The sequence below is a fragment of the Hyaena hyaena genome, unplaced genomic scaffold (genome assembly GCF_003009895.1).
Source record: "Hyaena hyaena isolate Hyena2069 unplaced genomic scaffold, ASM300989v1 scaffold_21, whole genome shotgun sequence".
Taxonomy (NCBI): Eukaryota; Metazoa; Chordata; class Mammalia; order Carnivora; family Hyaenidae; genus Hyaena; species Hyaena hyaena.
Window position 1 is genome coordinate 5,875,236 of NW_024080653.1, and position 16,377 is coordinate 5,891,612.

General features: G+C 53.3%; 1 protein-coding gene across 4 annotated transcripts in view; it reads right to left on the bottom strand.

Moving 5' to 3' along the window:
- Positions 1 to 16,377, bottom strand: part of CSNK1D (casein kinase 1 delta) — a 32,069-nt gene that overhangs the window by 10,738 nt on the left and 4,954 nt on the right. For all 4 annotated transcript variants that reach the window (XM_039226410.1, XM_039226413.1, XM_039226411.1 and 1 more), the window contains exons 2-6: positions 13,939 to 14,049; positions 2,901 to 3,049; positions 2,154 to 2,382; positions 1,546 to 1,716; positions 1,038 to 1,186 (exon numbers count right to left, since the gene is read on the bottom strand). In XM_039226410.1, coding sequence (XP_039082341.1) covers positions 1,038 to 1,186; positions 1,546 to 1,716; positions 2,154 to 2,382; positions 2,901 to 3,049; positions 13,939 to 14,049 — 809 coding nt within the window. The remainder of the gene's footprint in view (positions 1 to 1,037; positions 1,187 to 1,545; positions 1,717 to 2,153; positions 2,383 to 2,900; positions 3,050 to 13,938; positions 14,050 to 16,377) is intronic.

Sequence of the window (16,377 nt, forward strand, 5' to 3'; positions counted from 1 at the left end):
CACCGTGGCGGCCGCACTCACTGTGGAACACGCCACCCGTGGCAGCTTCCCGGCAGCAGCCACGCTGTCGTTCCAGTGCGCACCGCAGTGCTGTGATCATTCACACTCCAGCCCCGCCCAAGAAGGGGGATGCCGCCAGACAGCTGCCCAGACTCTGGGCGACCTGTGGGGGCACGTCCTGCGGCAGCCCACGGTGGGACACCCGGCTCTCCCACACACGGCACAGACCCTTGCATCATCACCAGGGCACCCGAGAGGCTGCGGAACAATCCTTTCCGGCCTACGCCGTCTAGAGAGGAGGTTCTGCTCCTCTGTCAGATCTTGTCACCCTGGAAAGGTTCCAATTCCTCTTTTAAGTTTGTAACTAAACATAACAAATTTGTAAAGAAAGAGAAAGAAGTTCCAAAAAACCCTGGAAATTTCTGGCAACAGTATCTAAAGATTAATTAGACTTCCATGACAGGCAGCCTGTTTCAGAGAAGGCAGACACCGAAGCTCAGGTTCTGCACCCCCACTCCCAGCAGTCACGCGCAAACACCTGCACCCATTCAACAAGCCCGGGAACAAAGGAAGTCAACGTACTCAGAGCCCAGACAGTGCGCCTCCCCAGGTGCCCACCCACACGCTGGGTCAGAGGGAAAATGGCCAAGTGGTCACCTCACCTGGCAGGAGCCCTCGGCCTTGACTATACCCTCCCGCATGAGAAATTCTCGGGAGCCACACCTCAACATCATGGGCAGTCAAAACCACACACTCTCAGCAATGAGGACAGTGGCAGTAAAATGACCTTCCCGTTAAGTCTGTCATTCAAGTAAAAGCACTGGTTCCAGGCAGACCTGTGCCTAAAAACACACTCCAGTGGCTACAGGGGGCCGGCGCCGACGCAGTGCCTTCTTTGCTGTCCCCTCACAGGGATCCTGCTTCTCCCCGGGGCCCCAGCGCTTGCAGTGCACTCGACTCCCCCAGGCGACAGACATGCCTCCTAAAACCTGCACCTCGTCTGGAAGCCTCTGTCTGCCGGCTGGCAGAGCACTTACGAATTTGAGCATGTTCCAGTCGAACACATAGTCATAGGAGAAACCCTGGCGGTGGAAGAGATTCCTGAAGAGCTGCCTCAGGTAGGAGTAGTCAGGCTTGTCGTCAAAACGCAAGGAGCGGCAGAAATTCAGGTACGTGGCGAACTCAGCTGCGGGACGAGAGACTTGGCGCTAACCGGCAGTGCCCAACGGAGCACTGGTGTCTGCTGACTCTCCCAACCACCCACGGCCGCACACCTGGGACGTGAGACACGTCGTCTCAAACACCGGGGGAAACTGAGGCTTTAGGAAACGGTTTAAGCAAGCCCAGCACCAGAGGGCACAGCCTAGTTCCGCCCGGGGCATTTCTCCGTAGGAACAAAGGAAACCCCCTGGGTCGTGGCCCCGGAGGGCAGAGGAGCTCCAGGGACAGGAAGCTGCCACTCTTCCCTTCCTCCTGGCGCTCCCGCCCCACCCCCCCACCCCAAGACCGCAGGCCCGCCCAGTGCCGGCACTGGAGGACACGCACAGGGGTAGCTTTTACACAGCACTTCGATGGGGGTGGACATCTTCTTCTCACTGATCCGCTCATACTTCTGCCTCTTGGTGGCTGCCTTCAGCCCCTGCCAGGGCAGAGAGCCCAGATTGAAGTACATGAGCACATAGCCCAGCGACTCCAAGTCATCCCTTCGAGATTGTTCTGGAAAAGACAGGAAACGGGTCAAGGACAGCACACATGCACCTGCAGGTGTAAAGCCCAGACCCTAGGTGCACGCTTACTGTGGAAATGCGCTTTTAAAGTCGCAGAAAATACTCTTGGATTCTCTGTCTCACCAGAAGTCACCCCTGCTGTGCTGTTAGGGGCTCTGGCACCCTTGGAGGGGCGATACCAATGTGACAAGGGCTGTCAGAAAGCCCAGGCACTTGCCGCCCCCACCACACCTCACAAAAGGTTCTCCACAGTCCAGAACGGCAGCCTTTGCTACACAGGTTTGAGGACAACCTCCATCCCCAACATGCTGACCACGTCAGGGTCCCCCAAGGGGCTGACCTCTCCCTGAGCCAGGGACAGACATGCTCAAGGTAACCTGGGCCAGTGACCGGGGGCACAGAAGAGCCCACCACCCACGGGCTCACCGATTCCAAGATGCGTGTTGATGGAGGCATACCGCGCCGTCCCGGTGAGGTTTTTGTTCTCGCGGTACGGAATGTGCTGGTGGGTCCTGGCGTCTCGGTACTTCTTGGCCAGCCCAAAGTCAATGATGTAGACCAGGTTGCCCTTCTTCCCCAGCCCCATGAGAAAGTTATCTGGCTTCACATCTCGATGGATGAAGTTCTTTGAATGAATGTATTCAATGCGACTAATCTGGAGGCAGGCAGGGAAGGAAGGACAAGAGATTAAACCCCCGCAGGAGCTCTGAAAAAGGACCCCGCTCGGCAGAGGGAGGGCTGTGCCCTCGGCTGTGCATCCTGTGGCCCCCTGGCCAGAGCAGAGCAACTCAACAAGCAGGGAAGGGCGCCGGGCAGACTGCCTTCGGCGCCCCTGCCGTCTCCCTCGCTGGCTCTCGCGGCGGGTGGCCAGCCGGCGGGTGGCACCCTTCCCGACGAGGGTCTGCAGCAGCAGCAGGTCCCGTCAGTCGGGACCAGCACGCTCGCTCCTGCGGGAACTGGAGCCCCACACGTGAGCGGGCGGTGCTGCGTGGGGCGGCCCCAAAGGCGGCCAAGTGTCAGTGCCTTGCAGCCAAGGTCACAGTGTGCCTGCTCTGTCCCCGCCCACCGACGGGCGGAAGACAAGGGGACAGCGGAGGTGCCGCTGCTCTGCCGAGGCGAAGCGCGCACGCGCCGAGCGCCGGACCCCCGACACTCTGGGAAGCGGGTTCTCACCATCTGGTCCGCCAGCAGCAGGACGGTTTTGAGGCTGAACTTCCTCGAGCAGAAGTTGAACAGGTCTTCCAGGCTCGGTCCCAACAGCTCCATCACCATGACGTTGTAGTCGCCCTCCGCCCCGCACCACCGGATGGTGGGGATGCCCACTGCAAGAGAAACCCGACACGCCCGTGCTTGCACACGCACATGCACCGCGGGTCAGGCGGGCAGCGGCTGAAGCGACGGGGAGAGGCCAGTGTCCCGAGGTGGAGGGCTGAGCAGACACAAGAAAGCCAGAGGACAAGAGGGCCTCACCTAGAAAGAGCTGGTTCCCACCCACCTCCTCCCGTCAGCGTGCTGCGTGTGTCACAAGTCACACTACGATGGGCTCGCTGCTGTCAACCAAAGTCCACACTCTCTCAGGGGCCCTTGGTTTTCCCGTCCCCACGTCTCCCCGGGCGCCTCTGGGCTGAGCCGTCTCTCGCGGCCCTGGTTTCAGGGGGCCCAGCAGTTCTGGGGGTGCTGGGGCCATCCCTCCGCCGGGGCGTGTCTGCGGTGGGGGACGGGCTTGGGGAGGAACCACAGAGGCAGAGCGCCCTTCCCGTCACGTCAGGGGCCGTGCTGTCAGTGCGACGCCGTCACCGTGGACGGGACCTTGACCGCCTGGCTGAGGTGTGATCATTCTACCTTCCCGGACTCTTCTCTTTGGGAGGGGGAACCCCACTTCGAGGGTGGGGGGGTCATGCTCTTGACAGGGGAGCCTCCACACATATAACTCAAGCTCTTCTATACAATTTGTCTCTTCTCCCCATTTATTCAATCACTTTTTGGTAACATCAAGGGCCTGAAGGTCTGCACTGCACCCCAGGGCACTCACTGGGCCGTCCACAGCGCTCTACCCGTGGCCCCCGGGGCTCCTCGGCCAGCCCTGAGACCGTCTCCCAGACCCATCAATCGAGGCTTTTGTCCGTCTGTGTTTTGAGCGCTGCCTCACTTTCTGGCACTGTAAACGTTCTTAGTTCAGGTTTAGAGCAAGTTTTGATACCAACTGGGCAACCCTGTTTCGGTTTTAAAATTATTTAAAAATTTTCCATGTTTCATGAGAACAAATTCAAGAAAAGCATTAAGTGTTTTTAAAGCATAACATGGCAAAGGTCTGCAGCCCGGGCCACCTACCCAGACCAAGGGCACTCCTGAGGACTGCATGTGCCGTCACACCCCTCCTCTCGCTCCTGTGCTCCCCTGTCATCCCCTTGCTTTTAATGAAGCGAGGGCATATGATTACTCAGCCATAAAAAAGACCTTGCCATTTATGACAATATGGATGGACCTAGAGAGTATTGTGCTAAGTGAATTAAGACAAAGACAAATACGATATGCTTTCATTTATATGTAGAATCTAAAAACCAAAACAGACAAGCAAATAACAGAAACAAACTCATAAATACAGAGAGTAAAGCTACTGCCAGAGGGGGCAGAGGGGGTTGCCAGAGGGGGCGGGGCAAACAGGGGAAGGGAACTAAGAGGTATAATCTCCCACTTATAAAATAAGTAAGTAAAAAAACCAAAAACAAGGTTACAGCAATGAAAAGTACAGCAGCGGGAATGTAGTCAATGATACTGCAGGAGCCCAGTCTGGTGGCAGAGGTGGCCACACCCAGCGGGAGCGCTTTGTGGCCCAGAGAACTGTCACTTCACTGTGCTGTACCCCATAAATTAGTATAACTGAATTACTATTCAATGGCTTTTTTAAAAAAGGATGCCTGCCGTACAGCATTCCCTTAGGAGGATAGATCACAATTCGCCACTTGGACTGTTTGGGTTTGCTTCCTTTATCAACAGTGCTACAAAGTATACCCTTATTTATGTCCACAAGTGAGAATTCTTACACACAACACTCTCGTTCACATCTAGTGTACCCCCCAGGCGCCTACCTACAAACACAGAGCACAAGTTACGGACCGTACAAAGATAATGCCTCGGGCTTTCCGAGACAGCCCGCCCTGCACACCCACCCGCAGTGGGTCTGTTCCCGCTGTGGAATAATGCAGTCAGATCGCTCACTTTTTATCAACCAAGTGGGTATGAAATAGTGTCACGCTGAGTTCTCAATCTGGATCTTTCTTTCACGTAGTTACTGGACACACGTTTCCTCTTTGAAATGTGTCTACACGTGTCTTTTGCCAATTTTTCTATCAGGAACCTTCTGCCTATTTACAGTAGTTCTTTTAAGATTCTGGATACCAAACCATTGCCGATTTTATATGAGGCATTTTTTTTCCTTTTGGAGTGTTTTGATGAGAAATTTTAACCAAGATGAACATATCAATCATTTTCTTAATGAGTAATGTTTCTGGTATAAGAAACCCTGAGTCAGAAACAGATACTATTATTTTGAGTTTAAAAGTTACTCTACATCCAGCCAAGATGGTAGTAATCAGGGCCCAATTTATCTTCATATCTGCAAAAACAGAAGAGTTAACGAAACATAGAACACGTGGGAAAATGGTTTCTAAGACATGAAACACGAAACAACGAACGAACAAGGCCCAGACCCGACAGGACACAGGCCGTCCCCTTCCAGCCCGAGTGTCGGCAGAACCTGCACGGCAGAGTAAACACCGGGAGTGCAAGCAAGCGGAAGCCAGTGCCTGGCATCCGGAGATCGCCAGGTACACAGAGGCAGAAGACACCCACGCTGACAACAGTCCACTAAAACTGGCTCAGAGGTCAGAATTAGCCGAGAAAGATATTATCAATTCTAACTATGTTCCGTGTCAAAGTTACACAAAGGCCTGACATGGGGAGACTTATGAGACCCAACTCTAACTTTCAGAGATGAGAACTACAGAGATTAGACAGTGTAGAAGAAAAGATGAGCAACTCCAGCCACCGCAATAGAAACTACTGAAAAAGCAGCAAGAGTTTCAGCGAGCTCTGGGACAGCTTTGAGCCGCCGGATAACCTGTGCCACGCAGCCCCCAGGAGGGGGGGAGGAAGGGGCAGACATGATGCTGGAAGCAGCAGCTGGATAAAGACGACAAACCCACAGACATAAGCTCGGCAAACCCCACGCGCAGGAGCCACAACGAACACCGCACAGACGTCCACACCTGCAGACCAAATCGCTCACAACTAGCAATAAAGAGAACATCTTGAAAGCAGCCAGGGAAAAAAACCACATAACATAAACCAGCCAAAGACCAAGATCACTGTACACTCACTTCTCCTCAGAAACGGTACGTGTAAAAAGCACGGGGGGGGGAGGGGGGGAAGCATCTTTCAAGTACCGAGGGAAAAGCCCCAGGAAGCCGAGTAGTGAGGAGGCTTCCAGCTCTATAAAAAAGGTGAAGAAGAACCCATCAGCAGCAGACCCGCCCCTGCTACGTGTGGGAAAGGCCACCCTGTAGGCAGAAGGCAGACGAAGTGTGGGTCCCTACAAAGGGCTGAGAGGCACTGGAAATAACATAAGTTCGTGTGTAAGATTTTTTAAAAATTACTTAAATCTCTTTAAAAGGACCATTCAAACAAAAATAACAATGCAGCGTGGGGTTTATGACATGCGAACATAAGGGCAGGTGGACAGGACCACGCAGGCTGGCAGTGAGCAAATGGAAGCGAACGGTCACAGGCAAATGGCCTTTACACACACACAGCTTGTAGGAAGCACAGCGCACGACATCAACTTCAGACCAAAGGGCGCATAAGAGCTGGGTCCGCAGGGGACACAGCAGGCTGCCAGGAAGCGCGTTTCCAGGGGTACACACGTCGTATCATCAGGAGAAAGGTATCAGCTTATCAGGAGAGGGTAACAGCTCCACTCGCTCACGCAGCTAACAGCACAGCTTCAAAACACATGAAGCAGGGGCGCCTGGGTGGCTCAGTCGGTTAAATGTCCAACTTCGCCTCAGGTCACGATCTTACAGTTCGTGGGTTTGAGCTCCGTGTCGGGCTCTGTGAGGACATCTCAGAGCCTGGAGCCTGCTTCGGGTTCTGTGTGTGTCTCTCTCTCACAAATAAATAAAAAACATTTAAAAAAATTCAAAGCACATGAAGCAAAGCCGCAAGGAGATTGACAAACCCACAGCTTGACTATATCCTCAACAGGCCCTCGGGCAGCAGAGCAGTGTCGTCAAGTGCACACGGGGCAGTTACCAAGGCAGACCCAATGCTGGACATAAAACAGGCCTAGAGTTAAAAGGATTCAAGTCGTGCAAAGTATGCTCTCAGACGACAATGAAATTCAGTCAGAAATAAAAGAGAGCTCTCTGGAAAACCCCAATTATTTGGAAACTACATAATATACTTCAAAATAACCCATGGATCAAGGGAGAAATCAGACAGCATTTTGCACTAACTGAAAACCCAACATATCAGGATTTACGAGATGCGCTCCAATAGTACTTGGGGACATTTATAGCAACTAAACACCTATATTAAAAAAAGACAGATCAGTGATCTCAGAAAATAGAAGATTAAACCCAAAATAAGCAGAAGACATAAAAATGATCAAGCAGTAATCAATGAAATAGAATAAAGAGAATAACTACTGAAACCAAAAGCTGGTTCTCTGAGAAGATTTTTGATAAACCTCTACTCAGACTGATCAGGGAAAAATAGAAAAGGCACAGATTACCGTATCAACAAGAGGCCTCTACGTACACAAGAAGGCTAACAGAGAAATATTATAAACAGCTTCACGCCAGTCAATTCAGGAACTCAGATGACAGAGGACCCAGGTAAACCGCAGGATGCGGACCATCAAAGCCCTGGGTACCACTGGTGGGAGCGAAACACAACAGCCACGGGAAAGCAGCTGGCGGTTTACCCAAAAGGAAAGGCACTCGGCTACTTTGGATTCGGCCATTCCCCTCCTGGACAGTCACCCCTGGGAGGAGGGGTAAACGCCCCCCGAGAACCCACACAATGTTTGCAGGTTTCTGGAATGCCGGCACCCGGAAGCAACCTGTGAACAGGGAAGGGATTGAGAAACTGGCGCACCCACCCCGGGGACACTGCCTGAACAGCACTGTGGGAAGGCGGGGGCAGAGTTCACACATGCCACTCAAGGACGCACCAGGACGCACCGTGTCACGTCTTGCGCTCCTAGAGAACCGCGCCCTGGGCCCCGCCGTCTCAGGATTCCAACTGCCCTGGCTGCGTACACATAACGCATCTTGTGCATTTTAACCTCACTCTTGAGGTCAACGTTCTGGTTTTGTGTTTCTGGAATGCCCTGATCCCCGCGCTGGGTTCGCAGGGTGCTGGGCACTGTTGAGGAGGAGCCAGAGTGGCTGCCGGACTGTGCGGAGGGGACATGTTCTGCCATCCCACCAGCTCGGAGAACTGTTGGGAGCCGCACAGGAACCACCTCGCTTCTGCCAGTCAGAGGGTGCTCCTCTGCCAGGGTCCTGAAACCCCTCCACTTTCACGGGCGAAGAGGTTTTACCCGGGCTGCCCCGTGACTTCATCTCTCCCTCCCAGAAGGTCGGGAATCAGTCTGAACAGGAAAGGTGGTGCAGAGGGGTCAGGAGAAAGCCTGAAAGGAAGCCATGGCGAGGGGAGGTTGGTCTACACCCGTGATCAAGGGTTCCTATTCAGGACCTCTAATCTCAGAACCTGGACTCCCTTCACCTGCCAGATCCTTCACCGGCTCAGGCCAAGCCTACCAGCACAACAGATCACGTGTGTCGGAAAAAATTTAAGTTGGTCATGACAGGTGGTAAGAGAGCCTGAGCAGCTCTGGGGTGCCAGATGAAGGCCCCAAATCCTTATATCCTTGAATAATGCTGGCCTTTCCGGCCTCGGCTTCCAGAGACCATGGTGTCTGAGGCCAGCATCCTGTCCTGCTGCACTGCGACAACGACATGGTGGTGCACACGATGGAGTGCACTGGGGGAGCCATGCCTCATCTTGGTTCCTGGGCGGCCCCCCTGCTTAGATCGCGGTGTCTGCTGGGCCCTGAGGACTCCCAAGCTGCAGCTGGGTGATGGAGAGGCCACGTGACTTGTGTAAATACGGTATGTTGCTCTTTCTCCAGGTTCTTCTGGGGTTTTATGGTTTACAAACTTCTTTTTGTATTGGGAGAAAAACAGAGGATTTGACAAAAGGCTCTGCACCAGGCAAGTGATCTGAAACACTGACCCCAGGGTTCAGTGACCCCATCCCTAGAGGGTAGGGATGTGATAGTTTTGCCACACCAGTACCTCCCTCTTTGCACAGCACAGGCACTGACTCCTTCCCTCCCCCTGGGAAAACACGATGAATAAAAAGACTTACTGGCGTGTAGGAAAAAGCATTATATCTTATAACTGACTGCAAGTGATAATGAACTGAATCTAAGCCCTATAGTGCAAGCTGGCTTCCGAGCCTAACTCTAATTTGTCTTTTTCTTTTTTTAATGTTAAATATTTTTTATTTATTTCTGAGAGAAAGAGACAACGTGAGCAGGGGAGGGTCAGAGAGAGGGAGACACAGAATCGAAGACAGGCTTCTAGGCTCTGAGCTGTCAGCACAGAGCCCAAGGCGGGGCTCAAACCTATGAACCGTGAGATCATGACCTGAGCCAAAGTCAGATGCTTAACTGACCGAGCCACCCAGGTGCCCCTCTAATTTGTTTTTGGGTTTCTTTTACAAATAACAAGCTTTATTTCTTCCTTCCCCATCCTTAATCTTTAATGTCTCCCTTGATTTCTGTGCTAGTGAGGATACCCCATGCCACGTCAGAGAGAAACGGGAAGGGGAGACCAAAGACCATGCGGCATTGGGCAGGAGGGGACCCCGCGCAAGCGACCGTCTAGGAACACATCCCTGCAGGAGGGGACCCCGCGCGAGCGACCGTCTAGGAACACGTCCCTGCAGGAGGGGACCCCGCATGAGCGACTGCCTAGGAACATGTCCCTGTGGGCACGTGCGGCACCTGGCGCCATCCTGCAGGCCGAGCTGTCTGCCTGCTCCACGAAACACAAACCCGTTCTCAGGAAACAGGGACTGAGTGCCCTCGAGGCACTGTCCCCAAGAGCAAGGTGCCAGACGCAACAGAGAACTGCTTACAGAGACATGACATTACTGGCCAGCAGCCAGGGTCAGCCACCTGCCGCTGCGGCAGGGCAGCTTGGGGGCGTCTGGGGAACACGCAGGGTCAGAGGAACGTAGGATGGTACACAGCGATCGGACTGCATATATTCAAAACCTGCATATGTTAGGAAGACGTGTGTCAAGAAGTCACAGCCCGTTTACACTGATGAGGTGCTGCGATGGCAGCACCTTTTTCTACCAGTGGTCGACACTAGCACGTATCACCACAGCACCAGGGAGCAGATAAAATGCGGTAAAAGCAGAGCGCCCTTGCTCTCAGAGTACCCTGGCCGGAAAATGTAGCCTGCTTTGTCCTGGGCAGACTGGAAACCGAGCAGTGAGGCGCCAGGAAGCAATCAGCTACACAGCCATTCATATCAAAGTCCCCACTGCCTGTCCAACAGACTGTTACTCTGTGACATTACACATCTAAGATCAGAAATCTGAAGACACAAGCTGCTGCTGGGGCCAACGCAGGAGCGGGCAAGGCCAGTGGGGCTAGCCCAGCAGCGAACAGCACCTGCCCGCCCCCCCCCCCCGCCCCCGTGCCATCTGGATGGGAAAGGGGCCGCCTGCCGTAGCTAGGTGTGGTTCTCGACACCTGATGGGGTCCAGAACTCCCTGAGCATATGCATGGGGTGAAAGGCCAGGGGACAGGGACAGGTAAATGCCTTCCATTTCTACCTGTGAGAAGTCCCAATATTCGACATTAACGCAAATACAAATTTTCACCATGTTTTTAGCAACTCAAACCAAACACAACTGTAAACAAAACCGCCAAACATTTCTAGACAAGGTCATTATATTTTTAAAAACAAATTTCTTGTGGGGTGAGAGAAAATGTAGGCACAAACGAGGCAGTGGCACGGGGGGAGCACGCCGGGCCAAGGCAGGTGGGAGGTACAGGCGTAACTTTAGCATCAGTCCTCACACGTTACGTGTGCTCTCTGCTACTGTGACACGTTTGTTGATAAAGAGTGACTGTCCAAAATGAAGCACGGGAAGTGGCCGGGACACCGGACGCACAGAGGATGGGAGAAGCGACCCTGGGGAAGCCACACGCTTCTGCTGCGCCGGGGGTGCTCACCCAGCCTCACTGCCGGCCAGGGCTTCACGCCCACACCCCACACCCGACGCCTTGACCGGAAGCAGCTGGGGACTAAACATATGTTCTCTGCTGAAAGGTTACTGAAGAAGGGAGTGGTCTGAAGCCACTCTGGGGACAGCACGATGGGAAAGAGCAGTTAATGTCTAGGTTCTGCCCGGCAGTCCGCTGCATCTTGAGAAGAACCTGGTGTCTACCCAGGTCATTCACCAACACAGCTAATCAAGATTCATTTCTGCCATTCCAACTTTTCAATCCATCACCACGATCAGGTTTGCGGCAGGCGGAAGCCTCTGGGCACAGCCTGGCCTGCCACCTGCCAGGGAGGCAGAGCTGCTGTGCGACAGTGGCCTGGGTGCGACAACACTCAGCTTCAAATCTGTCCTCTGGGAAGCTCCGCGGTGGTCTGGTTATCTGCTTCCGCATTCGGGGCACGAGGCTGGGGACACCCACCATACAGGAGTGTGGTGGCAGCAAACGCACTGTTGTCTGGAAGCGAGGCTGACTCCACTGCCTGGGTGCAGCTTGCCCCAGCCAGGCACAGCGCCACCACCACCGTCCAGGCAGTGCCCCCACGACCCAGCACAGCGAGCCAGAGGGCGCAAGGCAGCCTCTCCACATTGAGCTCCGTCCTGTGACGCCATCAGTATCAACCATGCGCAAGCACACCCGGAGCGCAGCGTGAGAAGCACGTGACAAGAGCCACATCAGAGACACCTGCAGTCCCTCCACCACGCACGGTGATGTGCTCTCGCGTGCGGCGGCAGAAGGCTAACCGACAGCAAAGCAGTCCCCACATCTGCTCTCTGTGGCCGAGCTCCATCCCGGCCAGGGGACAGCCACAAAACGCTACCAGCATTGTGCACTCTGCTTTCCTGGACATCAGCTGTTTTCAAAAACTGACATTTGGGGCGCCTGGGGGGCTCAGTCGGTTGAGCATCCAACTTCGGCTCAGGTCATGATCTCACAGTTCGTGGGTTCGAGCCCCGCGTCGGGCTCTGTGCTGACAGCTCGGAGCCTGGAGCTGCTTCGGATTCTGTGTCTCCTTCTCTCTCTGCCCCTGCCCTGCTCACCCTCTCTCTCTCTCTCTCAGAAATAAATAAAACATTAAAAAAAAAAATTTTTTTTTAATTTTTTAAATAACCTGACATTTTAACACCTTTTTTTTTTTTTTTTTTTAAACATCTTGATAATATCTACCAAGTGCACATTTGAAAAGAAGTAGGAGAGCCTGGTGGCTCAATACATTAAGCATCTGACTTTCAGTATCAGCTCAAGGTCATAATCTCTTGGTTGGTGAGATCGAGCCCCGCACTGGGCTCTGTAATGACAGCACGGAGCCTACTTGGGATTCTCTCTCCCTCTCTCTCTGCCCTCCACCCCATTCATGCTCTCACACACACTCTCAAGATAAATGAACTTAAAAAAAAAAAAAAAAAGGAGTAAAACTGATCTACATGTGGGGGGTGGCCAGCTGGGGAGAAGATCCCCGGTGTCTAGGACCCTAGAGGAGGCATACGGGAAGAGAAATAAAGCAGGTGGTCCTTCCAATCTTAAAGCCAAGGGTTCAAAATGAGCTGTGGGGCTGCGGCCTGGGCACCTCATCTCACAAGAGGCCGCGGTGCAGGGATGGAGAAACCCCACGCTGAGCAAAACGAGCTCTTTTCTGTTTACAATCTCAGCCCCTTAATGGACTCCTATCTGGGGCATCAGCCAACTGTTTTCTTCCCTGCTGCCCTCTGGCTCTCCAGCTCACAGACATGCTGCTCCTTAACATTCAACCCCCAGCATCAGACCCTCCCCAACCATGAAGGCCACATCCTGAGTCACCCCATTCTCATCAACACCTTATAAGTGGTGTAGATCACCTGTGATGCCGGAGAAGCCCGCCCTCGCTGAGGGTGGCCAGGGGGCAGATACGCCAGCTGGGGCCTCTGCTGACCACGCCCTGAGGCCAACGGGGGCCATTTTCACCCCGGGAGTGCCAGTGGAGAGCCCACCGCCTCCTCTGGTCCCTAGAAAGGACCCCATCTGCAACGGGTCCTGCGGGCCTGTGTGTGTTGCTGCTAAAGAGACACTGCTGCATAAAGCAAGTACAGATTAAACCACTTTGGGGGGAGGGAGGGAAGATGCCAGAGTAGAATCAAAAAGGTGAATTTAGACTCTAAAGACAAGTTTTCATTTGACAAAGCACCAAGAACACCCCAAAGCATGAAAGGACCGCAGAGGCGTCCACCGTGAAGGGTCTCCGAAGAGGACACAGCACCCCCACCCCCACACAGAGCCCTGCTCCCGAGGGGAGCTCCTCGGAGTGGAGCACAGGCACGTCCTTCCCAATGCTGCAGCATCTTTGGGACTGAGACTCCAGTAAAATCCCCTCCTGCTCCATTAGCCAAACTATTCTGAAGTCCAGAGAATTCTAGAAGTTAAGACTCAGAAATCAGACACTGGGCACCCTTAGGCCTGAAAGGAGGTTTCATAGGGTTGGGACAGCAACTGAGTTGGAAGCAACCACAGAGGTCACTGAATTCAAACTCCATTTCACTCAGGAGCATCTGAAGCGACTCCCCAAAAGCTGGGAGCGAACCATGTGACTGAGGTGGCACACCCAGCAATCAGGAGTGTGTCTGAAAAATCACAATTTTCTGGACACGAACCCAGAGTCCAAAGACACTACTAGCTGACCCAAAGCTATGGAAAACCACCAAATTATGCTTTACATTGAGGGAGGCCCTCTGTAGCCCTCTTTGTGTCCGAAGGAAGCCACGTGACCATTCTCCTCCCTTTCCCAGATAAACCAGAGGCTATGATTCACGACGCCTTGTCCCTCATCGAATACAACCTGGTTTTCTTTTAAACAGGTAAAGGGCATACCTCCTCCCTGCATCATTTTGTAGATTTTACTCTCAATGTGGAGCTGAGGGTGTTTGGTTTTGACACATTCAAGCTTGATGGCAACTTCTTCTCCTGCAGCAATGTCCGTACCTTGGCAAAAAAGAAAATCACAAACATTAATACTCCGGTGTCCACGACCTAATGCAATACCACCACACACTACAGACTCTCTGCTCTACTTTCTACCACGAGACGGGGTCGGTGGTTGACAAACCCCTGTGGAAAATCGTCATTACTTTCGCTGTTTAAAGAGAAATCCTTGATGCGTACAGAACAGTCTTCTTTAGCATCGCATCCCCGCCTGCGTAGGTCCCCACTCTGACCATGTCCACGGGAGACGTGGAGACGGCCCCGTGCACGTCTCCCTGCAGGACTCCCATCTCTTCTGCCCCAAACCTCTCTGTCCAGCTGCTGGTCGGCCCCTGCGTTCACCCACCCGAGGCCAGGCAGTGGGGGGCTCCAGGGCGACTATGTGTGCTCCCCGGTTCTCCATGCTGCCTGGACAAGTGGGCGGGTGCAAGCCTTTCTTTTTACCAAACTCTCACCCAGCTGAGTCCCCCCAGACTGGGTTTCAAACCACACACCCCTCCAAACACTCAGGGCGCGTCTCGAGAGGGCTCAGCTCCCCCAAGGAGCCTAGCAACCCTCCCTTCCCGGGAAACAGGACATCACTGTGCATTTCCTATGCACACTAGACAAGAAGGTTGGACTAGTTCTCAGAGCCCAAACTACACCTACGCAACACGAACCTGTCACATACTTTTTGTTAGTTTTACACTAAAACTGGCAAAAATATCTGCAAATACCTCCTGATAACCAACCCACGAGTTTAAAGGCAAAATCAGAGTTCTTCTCTAAAAGTGTTCTATCTCTGGGGTGCCTGGCTGGCTCAGTCAGAGTAGCATGTGACTTTTAATCTCAGTGTCGCTAAGTTCCAGTCCCACGTTGGATGCAGACATTACTTAAATAAAAATTAAAAAAAAGAAAAGCTCTCTCTCTCTGCTCTACTCTAGTTGAGGGACTGCACGTGTGACAGCACTGCAGCCCCTAGCTGCGCCCGCGGAAGCTTCCTCAAGGGGCTTCAGCTGGCGAGAAAGACAGTCTCACACGGCACACATCCAGCTTGCCCCTAGGTGCCTTCTAAGTACCCATGTCCCCTTCCGTGCAGGGGACAGGCCGCGGCTGGAAACCCACGATCCTCCTCTGACCCAGTCACCCGCCCACAGCGCCCACCTGCCCCGTCTCCGCACGCGGGCAGCTCTCTATCTCACGGCATCCCGGGAAAGGGGAGTCGGCTCGGTAAGACTATGTTGAGACCACAATCCCAGGACCTCGTTCACAACGTACGGCGCTAACTGCTCTATTTTCTCACCAGCTGCTGCTGCAGTCTCTTACCACACTTAACTCATAAACGTTATCGTGGGTGCGTACGTCTAGGAAAAACATGGAATGCGTACTGTTCGGTACTGTCTGCCGTTTCAGGCTTCCCGTGGGGGTCCTGGAATGTGTCCTCTGCAGACAAGGGGGTCCACAGCATAAATCCTTCCCAGTATCTGTTTATCTGTACTGGTTCTAACAGTTCAATTGACCTGGGACCTTTCCTTCCCAAGGAGATTGTGGTGGTAGACAAAGCAACTTGGCCAGTCCTCGAGTGACTCCGTCTCTCTCTCTGCCTGAGTTTGGTGGGAAGATGTGCGGTCTGTCTCACGAGAGTGCTGCACAGAGGAATGGACTACCAGTTACAAAGCCCTTTGAGATTCTCAGACAAAAGCAGAAGAAGATCGGCCGGCACTAAAACGATGACTGGCCTGTAGGAACGCTGCCTTCTGCTGTTCATGTGTCCAGTAAAGGCCCAAGTCCCCCCAAAGCCCCTCCCCGTCTGCTCAGACGGCTGCAAGAAGTGCAGGGCTGCTAGTGGGGCTGGATTCCCAACCATGGAAATCACCACCATCTGATCGCTGCAAGTGACCCTTCTAGATTTAAGAACTTCATTTACTATTCCAGACACTCTTGGGCAACAGAAGGAAGACAGGTAATACACTCTGTTCTTCCTTCCCACATTTGCGACCATCTATCCAATTACAAGAGAAAGGACCTCATCGAAAACGTACCATGCAAATGGGAGATGCACTGGGAGTTCCTGCAAGGACCGCCCAGGAGACAGAGAAGTGGATGACTCAGCGCTCTGGTTACATCAGCAGCTCTGATCCCCGAGGAGTGAGCGGTCCTGCACCTCCAACCACGTCAGCGCTGTCTCCACTGCCACAAGGCAGGTATCCAATGACAAGACAGCCCGGACCCACACAGGCTACCTACCAGACTAAAACCTTCAAGAAGGCAGAGAACATTCTAGCTCCACTCTGTTGTGGCACATAATGCAAACGTCTGACCATCAACCCAACAATACTGACAGTCTTG